At 41.8% G+C, this 13,129-nt stretch overlaps 1 protein-coding gene across 1 annotated transcript; it reads left to right on the plus strand.

Annotated features, from left to right (window-relative positions):
• Window positions 1-2,040: 2,040 nt before the first annotated feature.
• On the plus strand, window positions 2,041-12,889 carry LOC135704280 (uncharacterized). Its single transcript, XM_065225742.1, has 2 exons — window positions 2,041-3,661; window positions 12,852-12,889. Exons 1-2 carry the CDS (start codon window positions 2,041-2,043, stop codon window positions 12,887-12,889), a joined length of 1,659 nt encoding a protein of 552 aa, XP_065081814.1.
• The last annotated feature ends 240 nt before the right edge of the window (window positions 12,890-13,129 follow it).

A 13,129-nucleotide genomic window follows, 5' to 3' on the forward strand; every position in this document is an offset into this window, starting at 1 on the left:
CATTAATTACAGATTTTAGCGAGAGGTAGACAATAGGCAGAAAAAGCGTCCTGTGGACGTATCACTTCAACGTCAGCTGCAATAATTTCCATCGGCCGCTAATATTATTCTCAAATAACGAAATTTATCCCAAACCAAACAACCAATCCGCCTCAATTGATTCCACTTCAATTTTCGGGATGACCACTTTCAGGGGACCAATTATACAACGGCACTCGCCCAAACTAGTTCATTAAATTGATGACAAAATGCGACCAGTCAATTTTTGCGTCATTCAAAACGTGCTGATTGTATAACCGACATTCCTCCCCTCCTCCATCACCACACACACACACACCAAACGACCACCTGACCACAATCAGCCAAATGAAAATGTGACCAAACTGAGCGCGATAATGATCCACTCATCGTTGAACAAAACTCGGTGGCCTTTGCCCCATTCACCGTCAGATCTAATCACCTCAGAACAATGGACCGACTTGATTGTGTTCCGAAAGTCCAACCGAGGCCAACTCTCTCTCTCTCTCTCTCTCTCTCTATCTCTCTCGCTGTGCAACGATAAACAATCAAAAATCAACAAAATGTTCGAACCACCGCTTGCCGCAAACTCGCGTCGGTCTATTCCACTAATCCGGGCTATTTGTTTTAGATGGTGCAATTTCCGAGACCGAATCATGCGTGCGAATGGCCTATTTCGGCCTGCGAAGAGTGCACTGCAAATATTTTCCGCCAAATTTAATGTTCGCAAATATTTGACTCTGATACCCCCCCTCAGCATGGGACCGCGGTTCACCCGGAACAGGCAGACCAGTGCATGAGGTGGGATTTTTTCCTTCGTTCTTGTTGGCAACCGAGAAAATAATCAAATAATCAGAGAAGTGTGTTGCTTCATGTCGAACAATGATGACGAATTTCCTAAAGCACAACGATCGAGAGAGTAGTGAAATTGATAAAGGTTTGCACTCATCAACTAACGTCATTGAGAACCGCAGGTGCAGTCGAGTGCTATTTCGAATTTGGCATGGGACTGGTTCCGAAACAAACATAGCGAACAACGAAACATATTTTAAGTTTTACCTCTCAGAATTCCATGAATATTCGCATAATTGTTCGCTAGGGGCAATGAAGCAAGTTTGAGCTGGAATTTTGCTATTTTGACATGCGCCAAAATGTTTCGAAATGGTGTAATCGTTATTTTTCAATAAATCATAGCCCGAAAACTAAACGACTAATCGAAATGTTGTCTGAGACAAAGGTGTAGGACACTGGATTTCCCTTTCAGAAAAAAAAATTGGTGGGATTGTGTATAAGACACGACCGCATGGTTGACGTCGCCTACGTTAAGCTGGGTAGTGAAATTCTCGTGCATTTTTCTAGATATTGATTTAAAAAATAGTACAAGTAATCTATGATTTTGGTCCTTTGTACATATTTTGGATTTCCTACTTAGTAAATCTCATACAAATGCGAATATATATTCTATTTCATTTGGTTCCTAAATTACAATCAGAAATGAGTAAGGCTTTCTTCAGGTGATTCATTGCATCGTCCAACAATGACTTCAAGATTTCTAGGGCACAAATCTTGGACGGTTGTGACATCACTCATGAAATTGAAACTCCTTGTGTACTGGGCAGCAACAAACGTGAAGTTTCAGTTTCAGTTTAGTGAGAGCTGATATGTGTGCTCTTGAAATTTTATGAGGTAATGAGATTGATCAGAAATAAGGTTTCCATAGCGATCCAACTTCAATGCACAAAAAAAAACCAGAGTGCACAATGTTGTAGTTAACGTTATTCTTTGCGATGTGGTGTAACCATGACACCTTTCTGGCGTTGATCCACTCGAACCAGGACGTTCCAGATATACAAAAATTCCACTACCTGAAGTCATCATTAATTGGAGAAAAGCTGCTCAGGTCGTCGAGTCATTCACGATTAGTGCTGCCAACTATCCACTGGCCTGGCAAGCACTGGTGAGCAGATATGCAAACGAATACCTCCTCAAGAAGCGACACCTGCAGGCGATGTTAGAGATGCAATGGGTGTAGAAGGAGACGACAGCTTCGTTGCACGGCAGCTTGGTGAACCAGTGGACGCTTGGAGCACAATATTGGAGCATTTGCTGTGCGTTCGCCTTCCGGACGATTCTCTCAAGGCGTGGGAAGATCATGCATCAACGACCGAGAACCCAACCTACGATGCTCTCATTGAGTTCCTGCATCGGCGCATCCGTGTACTGGAGTCCATTTCGGTCAATCACGCTCAACCTCCGCCACAGTACGTCACCTCTCATGTTTTTTCCACTCGAAAAACATCCAACATGGAATTTTCGTCCCATGCAGCGGTCGATAGTCCTCCCATCAATTGTTATGCTTGTGAACAGCGCCATCCGTTGGTGAAGTGCATGAAGTTCGAGAAAATGAGTGCAGCTGACCGGCTAACCCTGGTCAACGTGAATCGGCTTTGCTTGAACTGTTTCCGGTCTGATCATTTCTCGAGGAACTGTCCGTCGAGATACACGTGCAGGTTTTGCAAGAGGCGTCATCATTCTCTACTCCATTCTGGATTCGGAGACAATCCAATTACATCCGAATCAAGTAATGAGACGCAGGTGTCTGCCAACGTAAATCTGGCCTCAGCGAGTGACGAGTCAACATCGTCCGTTCTATCAGCAGCCGCATCCACCCAACCAACGCAGACCGACTGCAGTCTACAGCCTCAAGAGATTGAGAGAAACGTTTTCATGCTAACAGCAATCGTTGTGGTCGTTGATCGCTATGGCAAGGAGCACTTGGCACGTGCTCTGTTGGATTGTGGATCCCAACCCAACCTGATTACCGAGAAGATGACTCAATTACTAAGGCTGAAGCGAAGCAAGACGAAATTTCTTGTCCAGGGAATTGGTCCACAACCACAGAACGTGAGGGAGTCCGTTCACGTTCAGATCCGGTCCAGGAAGGAGAACTTTTCCGTGGATGCCGATTTCCTGATTCTTCCGAAGGTCACTCCTGAAATACCCGTCCACAATGTTCCAGTAGATCATTCTAACCTTCCACCGAAGCTCTTCCTGGCTGATCCCCAGTTCCATAAGCGTGCGCCAATAGACATGATTCTGGGGATTAAACATTTCTTCTCATTCTTCCAATCGGCGAACAGGATCAACTTGTCTGAATCGCTTCCCACGCTGATCGACAGCGTTTTCGGGTGGTTAGTGTCTGGCTCAGCAAGCAAAGAACCTACTGTAAGTCAGGATCCTCCACGCTCCATTGTAGCGGTATACCTGTTCAATCTGGAAGAGAGCATCGAGCGATTTTGGAAGGTTGAAGAGTTGCCGGTCCGGTCCGATTATTCATTAGAGCAGTGCGAAGAACTGTTTTCGTCTACCCCTTCGAAAGATCCCGAGGGGCGATACATGGTACACCTGCCTCGTCAATCCAATTTTGACGAGCTGATCGGCTACTCCAAGTCAATGGCACTCAACCGATTCAATCTACTCGAACGAAGACTCGAGCGTAATCCTGAACTGATGGAAGAATATCACAAGTTTATGGCAGAATATCTCTCCCTTGGTCATATGCGTCGTGTTCAAGACAGCAGCAAGAACCAGTCTAAAGGATACTATCTCCCACATGGTGAAGGAAGCCAGCACGACGACAAAGGTACGTGTAGTCTTCGATGCGTCGGCCAAAACCTCTACAGGCTTTTCTCTAAACGAAGCTATGTTAGTAGGTCCCGTGGTACAGAATGATCTCCTGGTGTTAGTATGCGTGGGCAAGCTATCAGTTACGCCAAACCGACGATAAAATGCGTTGATTACAAATGCTGATATCTCGCGTCACTTTTCAAATAGACCTATGAAGAACCAATGAGAAAATCGAAGTTGAAGGTCGACAGTTTAGAAACAATACATTTTGCAATACTATTTATAAATAATGTTGCACATTCAGTATAAATGGTAAAATCACAATTTACTTTGAATTTAATGCTACCATATAGAAAAAAAAACACATAGGACGTTTTTTTTCCTTGATTTGTTTTCCGTCGATCTTGTTTTCCGTGCTGAGCACCAATGCTACCGACGCCAGGGAGGCAGCTCCTACACCTGGATCCTACCTATCGACCCATCATGAGTTGAACAACTCATGAACCGGGGACCAACGGCTTTACTTCCCTTCCGAAGGAAGGCGTGATCAGAGATGTAATGCCTCAGAACATCCCGGTGGCGCCGACTGGGATTGAACCCAGGCCTGCTGGGGTGAGAGGTAATCACGCTTACCACTACACCACCGGCACCGCTATAGGACGTTTTGATTGGTCAAGTTGTACATCGGACATGTTACAAAGGACGATTTTTCTCAATGACATAATCAATGACTGTTACATTGGACGTTTTGTTCTAAATGATACTAGATTCCCTTTCACAGATTTCAGAGTAGAGTACTTATCTTTAGATTGGCCCCGCCTTTAGAAAAAGAGCACCAATCATGTTAGGTAAGTTGTAACAATCATGTACCCATAATTTCAAACGGTACATTGGACAATGTTTGACCTATGGTTATCTTAAATAAATGAAAGTAAAGCTGGATGGGTGTTTTTGCATCATATACAATGATAGAAGAGCAAAAGTTTGTTTCACTTAACCTCGAATTGTTTACATAAGTTACTTAGGACCATTTGAAAAGTGACGCGAGATATGTCCTTTCGAAAAAGTAATCGATATTTGTAGGACGCGAGATCGTTATCACTCAGGCACAGTCGTTATCAGCAGTCACAGTGATCGCGACAGGAACGATGTGCAAGGTCTAGTACAAACATCGAACGCTGCGTGCTTGACAGGAACCGCTGCCTTCCTACTGCTACTGCTGTTCCCTTCTCACCCGCCGTCCGAGGCAAAAATGAGATGAGGCACAAAAGCAGCGCTGTTTTATAACTTTTAAATGTGCAACCAAATGGTACTCGACTGGGTTGAAAATATTGATAAAATTATCACTTTTTATTTGTACAGTTTTGAACAGTTTTTTTTGTAAAATTGGAAAAGCATTTATTTTAGCTGATTTTGAGAGTTATTTCCTATAGCTTGGTGTATTTGGATTTTAATTTCATCTATAAATGACAAAGTTATAAGCGTTCAAAACCTTACACCTTTTTGTGACGGTCGCAATTTTAGATTTTCGATTTTCCCTTTCCGTAAGACGTAGCCTATGTCAAAAATAAGCACTCCAATCAATTCTCGGTATAGGGTTTTTGATCTAATTTTCATCCCACTAAGCACAACCCACGCTTTACCTCTCTTTCTTAAACGGGTTTTAACAATATATGAAATGTTTCTATCAAAGATGACTTCTGTATTCCCCTTTTCCTAAGTATCGTTTGATTTGTTACAGAGCCGCACATTGTTGAGATATTGTTAAAAATTCAACAGTGCTTCTTGATTCCAAATTTATTCTACGAGTTTCAATACCTACGGATAAAGGTAGAAAAAGCGAGTTCGCTAAGAGCGTTTCTTTTGTTTTGAGAACAATGAGCGTAAATATTCATATAATACGCTCTAATAGGCATTGGTACAAACGTATCACTGATTTGTGCACGGTAAAATCATTAATTATACTGATGTTTTCTGCTCGATAGAACGGAAATGGACGATTACGACGAATCTATCGAGTGAGCAAACTAATTGGCTAAATATTACTTTTTTAAGATTACGTACGTTTTGTTGACATGCGTTTCTGTGGTGCAAAAGGTGATTTCCCTAACACAGATTACAGATTGCAGTACCTAGCACTGAAAAAACCGGACGGTACAAAACATGCTTTGACGGTTTTATGTACTGAGAGGGTGAACCAGCCGATGGATGAAAGCCTTGTAAATAAAGGGGGAAAAATTACTTAGAGTGCCTCGAAAAAAATTGCTCGAATGTTCCTTGAACATCTATAGCTGATTGCATCTGAAACTGGACTGTCCTAGAAATGCAAAAAAGTGTGATAAAAGTGCACGTTTCAGTTTTATCACACTTTTTAATAAGTGAAAACGTGCTTGTTAGTCCAATTTGGTGTGAAACGCATAATACAAAGTTCCCTAATCCTTATTTCTGGTAATTTTTCTCAATTTCTATGAAGTTTCATCAATTTGGTCCATAATATTTTTTCCAAGTTCTTTCAACTCGACCAAGATCTCAGAACATCCATAACCTTCCACAAACATCCTAAAAGACCTTGATTTTTCTAAATATCTGGGAGAAGCTATGTTCCAAAAATTGCCGAATCAAACTCTGAAGCTTTATGAAGTATGCTCAATTTGTACAATACTCCCTCAGATTCTTCAAAATTTCTTGAACTTCTACGAAGTATACGGAGCTTCCTCAATTTTGGCTAAACTCCTACGAAGTTCCTTGAACTTTAAAAAAATTTCAACACTTCTATGAAGTTTTACGGGTTTCCTCGAATTGCTGTGAAGTTTGCTTGATTTCTGGGGATTTTTTTTTACTATCGGACAAAATGGTGAGCATGCTTGGCATGCACAGTTGTACACACCAACTGCTCATTTGGTAATAACTTTTCACTCAGATGTTGAAATTTATTTTTCTTTAAAGTAATTGATAGATTAGGCTCATATATATGCGAAGATTAGGTTAAGATTTACATTTGAATCAACAATAATCAATTTAACACTTCAATTCCGAGATGTGTGGTGAGCATTTCCTCCTCATTTTTACAACGCAAAAACAAATACAGTTTACTACTAGCATTAAAATCTACTTTTTGTTAGATATCTATAACAAGCTTACACTCTATTCTATCAACTGCCTCAAAAAGAACTATGTTCCGTCAACTGTGTGCAAAGTTATTAGCAAATGAGCAGTTCGTGACCAAAACTGTGTATGCCAAGCATGATGGTGAGAACCTTCGGACATGGCCCAAGCAACAGACATCCATCAAAATAGGTTGCTGCAACTTGATTGTGACTGAAATAAGGTGCATAAAAGTAACCACAACAGTTAAATGACAAGTGTGCTGCTAGGGGGTGACAATGCTATGAAATGTAGTGCTGGCATACCAAAACTACCGCCTCATGCAGTATTCCAACGGCTGTCGCTTTATTTTTCCTACGACAGCCTTGAGATTGAGCTATAAGCGATAGCCCACAGTGAGGCTGTCATACGTTGCCGTCTTGTGCAGTACACGACAGCTCGTTCTTGTTCATTCGGCTATGACAGTCTCAGATGGTCATTCGTAACGCTCCTTGTTCATACAACAATCAGTCTGTCAAACAACCGATTTGTTGCTGCTGTCTTTGAAATTTTGTTCGTATGTCGTGAGACTGCTAATACACTACCAGTGTGACGCTGAAGCTCGTTCGGTTGCTATCAAGTTCGTGCTGCCCATTGCAACATTTTGATCCTATATATTTTTTTCTAAACGTGCGGTTTTGAGCAGATCAGACATTCCGACATTCCAGCAAAAAATGTAAGCCTACCTGACACCAACCTGGCTTCTACCAAAACCCAACATGATGTTGGCCCGAAATTGACCCTATATAAACGAAGAATTGATCCGACATCGACCTGAAATTTGGCCGACGTCGATCATAAATTGACCTAACATTTATCCGACATCGGACCGACATATCTGTTCGGGATCATTTTTCTGGGTTTCTTCCATACTCCACTGCCGTATATCAATTGTATATGTGGAGTATATCGTGACAGCCTTTTCAAGACAGCCACTTGGGTAAGCTGAGGGATGTCGTCGGAAGGCTGTCATGACGACAGAAACATTGAAAACCTGGTCATTAAGAAATGTATAAATACAGCCCATTCGGTCCACGACGTTCCAAGCACGGTGATTTTCGCAAAGCGGATATAGACGCTTTTATTTGTTCTAACGTGTGCTGTTGCCAATACACTTCGAATTCAGATCTGAACGTACGGTAGCAAGCGGTAGTAAAGCACACATAGCAACAGTCAATTCATGTATAAACCAACTGTCGCAAGAAGGCTGTACTATTTGGAAGCCTGATGTAGTGTTTATGATAATATGAATGGTAAAATTTTAGTTGAAGTTTATGGGATTCCCCGGACGGTATTTTCAAAATTCATAATAGATGAACAAGCATCGTAGAATAAATATTCTGTAGTGAAATGAAAACCTCAGCAACTCATATAACATATAGTCTAAAAAATGTTTCCCACGAAAATGTTCACGATGGAGAAAAATCACAACGAAAAGCAGGAAAATCTACCCAGGAATTAAGAAACAGCTGATCCTGGTAATTCCTGGAAATCTGGAAATACTTTTATTCAGAGAACAAATAGGTCCATCAATATGTTCAATTTTAGTCTTCCTGAAGCTTATTTAATCTTCCCTTAGAAGTTTCTTCCTACTTTCCCCTTAAATTTTCTTCTCCCTTAATCCGTAAGATATTGTACGATTCTTCCTGGAAAGTTATTTCGACATCCCTAGAAAGCTTCTTCTGACTTCTCTCGAAAGGTTATTCCGTCTTCTTCTGCCGGAACATGAGAGATGCTTCCAGAGTTTCATTGTAGTTCTATTAGCTTAAGGAAAAATGCAGGATCTTTTAAGAAGTTCCGTAGCTGCATAAAAGCCTAGAAATTTGAACAGTTCCATTTACTTCTGTTAATACTCGAGATCCCGGAAATTTGAGGTAAATACAGAGAACACCAATGAACTTAAGGAAACACAAGAAATATTTCAGAAACATCACACGTCCAAAGAACTTCAGGGAATTTCAATGGATTTCAGGGCAGTTCCATTTGAATCAGGAGAATTGAGAAAACTTTAGAGAAGCTCTGAGGACATCAGGACCGATCAATTACTTTCATGGAAATTTCTGAATCTTTTTAAGGAGTTCCGAGAAATTCAGGGAGTTTCTGAAAACTTCAGCAAGTGTCAGAGATATTGAACATCGAAAAATTCTGCGATAATTTTAAGGGAAGTTCTGCGCTTTTAATGGCAGTTTTAAGATCTTTTAAAAGCTTTGAAAATCTGGAAGAACTGATCAATGCTGATGTTCAATTCATTTCAAGAAGTTCCAAAATCTTCAAGAAAGCTTAGAGACTTTCAAAGAAGATTAGATATTTTCCGTTAGTTTCATTTTAATCGGGGACGTTTCGAGTTCTTTGAGTATGATCAGAGGTTAGGTTAGGTTATTAGCGAGAATTTCAGCCAGAGGCTGGTACATCTCTTGAGTATGATCAGAGAACTTCATAACATTCCTATTGAATTCAGGAAAATTGCAAGAACTTTCAAGAAGGTCCGAGAAATTATGGAATGTTCCGAAGTGCATTTCAGGAATGTTTGATGTCATCAAGGATATTTTATGAAAATAACTGGATAACTTGAACGTGTAAGGAACTTCATGGAATATTGTTCCATCATTCCGAAGAAATCCCTTTCTTCAGTATTTTTTTCCCAACCAAAAAGCTGTTTTTTCGACTGTTCCGCAAGCCTTGTGGCTTCAGACTTTCTCCAGCGGTTTCCTCCTCTCTATCTGAAGAAGTTTCTTCGCGCGTCTTCAGGAAGTTTACTCCGTCTTCTCCAGGAAGTTATATTAGGGTTCTAGCGGATGTATCTATCGAATTCTCCCAGATGATTTATTCTTCTTCCATAAACCATTCTCCGTTGGTTTTTTATCTCGACTTCTTTTGAAAGGTTTTTCCTAGCTTCTTCTGGCTTCCAATGGATTTCCGAAACTTTTATGGTTTCTTTTGGATATGTCATTGGATTTTTTTCCGAAAGCTTCTTTAAATTTTCGCCAAAAGTTTCCCGTTATATTTCTAGGAAATTCCTCGGATGTTTTCCGACTTCCTTCAATCTTCCTTCAGAAGACCTTCTTTATTCTCTCTGTGGAAGGTTTTCAGCTTCCGTCAGAAGCTTATTCAAACATTCCCCAGAAAGTAAACTTTCCCTTCTTAGTCCGAAATTTGCATTTTCCCCCTGAAAGACGACTAAAATATAAATTTAATTAAAATAGTAAATACCAATAATTAGACCTTTTTTTAAAACATGTAATACCGATAAGCTTGAACCTGGACTATGCTCGTAGAGGACCAACGCGCCCTTGGTGTTGCGAACCATCTACGGTGGAGTGCAGATGGATGACGGAGCGTGGATGAGGCGGATGAACCACGAATTTCACCAGCTGCTGGGAGAACCATCCATCGTCCATATTGCAAAAAATAGGCGACTACGGTGGACTGGGCACGTCGTAAGAATGCCGCACGACGACCCAGTGGAAATGGTTCTCGAAAGTGACCCAACAGGAATAAGAGGCGGCAACGGGGAAGTTGGATCGACCAAGTAGAAACCGACCTGCCAACCCTTCGCAGACTACGAGGCTGTCGAAGTGTGGCCATGGATCGAGTAGAGTGGAGACGACTCCTTTGTACAGCAGAAGACATCAAGGCCTTAGTCAGGTCAATTTCAGTTCCACCCCTTTTCTTCAGTATGTACTTCAAAATTGACCAGTATTCCTCAATTGGGTTCTTTAATTTTGAAAAATAAAAAATTTGCTGGTTCATGATCCCAGAAGTAACGAAAGTATCGCTTTTCAGCCCACAACTGTTTGCCAGATTGCTTGCCAGACAAGGAACTTTTTGGGAAATTTCGAGTTCTTTTTGAATTTACATTCTTCCGAGGCACTCTTCCGGTCAACCGAGGTATCACAATATGAACGAAAACTGACAAATTCAATAGTTTTGCTAACTCTCGAGAGGATAGACCGGGATTTTCGTTTCGAGCGCGCAGGATCGAATCGCGATGGGCTTGCTCCGGTGAAGCCATGATGTAAATAAATGAACGTATCCTGACTATTGTTGTCTATTGTAATTATATACCCTCTTAGATTAGTAGAGTGAAATTTTGTAAAACACACTCAAAAAACTATAAGGGACAGCCCTATGAGGTTGTACGCAATGGTGACGTAGGGCTACGTGGTCTTATATAATAAATGTCATGTGTTAACTGCAGCAGGAGCTTGTGCTTTGTGTAGGAATAGGAATTTGAGCGAGGTTCTCTCTGTTTATTTTCTTTAGTATGACTATTATTACCCTGAAAAGAACCTATTGATATGAATTTTAGTTGGGACATGTTCAGAAATATAACTCGTTTGGAAAATCTTGGTGGCCCTGAAAAGGCTTAAAGACCTCGGCCCGTCTGCTGCTGGACAGGGGTTGAACTAGTGTCTGCGACAGGTTGGAAGGCCACAACGAGGGAAACCTCAATCTTGCTACGATGAATGGGTACTCGGAAGACGGCGCAACTGCTACTGGACACGGGTTGACTAGGTGGCTCGACGGCTTGGAAGGACGCAGTGAAGGATACCTCAAAGACGAATGGGCACTTGGAAGAGTATTGGCCTGGCTACTGCTGGACACGGGTTGACCCGGTCATTGTAAAGGCGCAGAGAAGGATACCTCAACTTCGCTGAGAAATGAGCAGTCAGAAGAGTCTCGGTCCGGTTGCTTCAGGATTGGAAGCTTGGTTTCTACCGTTTTTCTGGTTCCTTTTGTTGATCGTCGCGATGATTCTACTTCCACACGGGGGTAGTTGCTTTGTTGCTTATGTGACTAGATGAGATCATCAGATGATCAGACCAGAGATACGTTTGACACCGCCACGGCGAGCCATACGACCGATGGCGGGCTTGGTAATACCCTATATATTATCACGAAGAACCTTGCGATGACGCTTGGCGCCTACTTTACCAAGACCTGTTCCTCCTTTGCCACGACCAGTCATTGTTGCTTGTCAGGTCGAAGAGTGAACTACCTAGCCTGCCACCACCTTCCTACTACTGCTATTGCTGCTTTAGCTCGTCGTCCGAAGCGAACATAAGTTGAGGCTGGAAAGCAGTGCTCTTTTATATCTTTTCAGGTTAAAACAGAATGATGTGCAACCAAGTGGTACTCGATTATGACGACCGGGTTTGGGAAGAACGTTTTTTTTTTCACGAAAACAGTGATAAAATTACCATTTTTTATTTGTACGTTGAACAATGCCTAACATTTATCACTTTTTCAATAGTTTCTTGTTGAAAATCAACTGTCAAAAGCAATGCTTTTGATGCATAGAGATATGTATGATCGATGGGTGATACAATTATTGAAATTGGTCAAGGGGCAGCTGAGCTATTCACGTTCAAAATCTTTCATAATTATGTTACATGTTCCATTTTTGGTTTTCACAAAGTGTACCCGCATATACAAATCACAGACGTAGTCATTTGTCGAAATGCCTTAATGGCAATGGCGTTGTTAATGCATTCGGATTTTTTCGTGTGCAACCTTTAGAAAGTAAAGAAATCAAAAATCGCGTGTGGTCAAAAACTGGAAGGCACTGAATGTACACGGGACTTGAAAACAAATTGTACAACATAATCCTCTCCTCTCCACACAATCGAACAAACCTCTAACAAACAGCTTCCATAATGCAACATTGCTCATGGGATACATCTGGACATTCCCGGACCCACAGCCAATCCATTTCCATAATGCAACACTGGCCTCAATAGTGCTGCATAATAGCTTCCGACGGATTCAGCAAAAACGCCCCTCAGTCGCCCTCGCAGGGCACAGCTAATTTAAATCAACCAAATCGCAAACCACAATCGGTCCCACACGAGTACCGTTGACCCTCCACAGGCAGTCCCGTTTCCGTAGTTTATCGGTCGTTTTCATTACGATTCAACGTGACCAATTTGGTATAAATGTACGTAGGAATAACGACGACGACGATGACATTTGGGGACTAACTAGGGCACCAGGGAACCCTCCAGAGGTCGCTCTTTTTAATAGCTGCCGCTCATTTTCCATGTGGTCTGGAATCAACACAGCACTGAAGGGCAGCTGTGTGGCCCAGAAACGCCGTTAATGGAAATATAGCTCCCAACAGATGACGATTTGCAACCACGCGCCACACTTTCCATCGATGAGAATGATGGCGATGACGACGGCGATGGTGATGGTGGTGATGATGATGATGATAATGTCGAATGTGACCAGCTCTCCGGTAGGATGCGAACGGTCCGGCAGTTTGCAAATGTTGCCCCCGGTGCTGATCGTTGGGATTGCTTTTGGCAGGATTTGACCGATAATTTCGGGATAAATTATG

Source organism: Ochlerotatus camptorhynchus, unplaced genomic scaffold, assembly GCF_037179485.1.
Source record: "Ochlerotatus camptorhynchus isolate MF236.1 unplaced genomic scaffold, CSIRO-AGI_Acam_v1.1 ptg000232l, whole genome shotgun sequence".
NCBI lineage: Eukaryota > Metazoa > Arthropoda > Insecta > Diptera > Culicidae > Ochlerotatus > Ochlerotatus camptorhynchus.

What these genes read in the sequence shown, in the direction of transcription:
- LOC135704280 (XM_065225742.1), top strand. Translation starts at nt 2,041, where the DNA reads ATGGGTGTAGAAGGAGACGACAGCTTCGTTGCACGGCAGCTTGGTGAA. An exon ending in AAGCCAGCACGACGACAAAG is followed by an intron (nt 3,662 to 12,851) that starts GTACGTGTAGTC and finishes GAATCAACACAG; the next exon opens with CACTGAAGGGCAGCTGTGTG.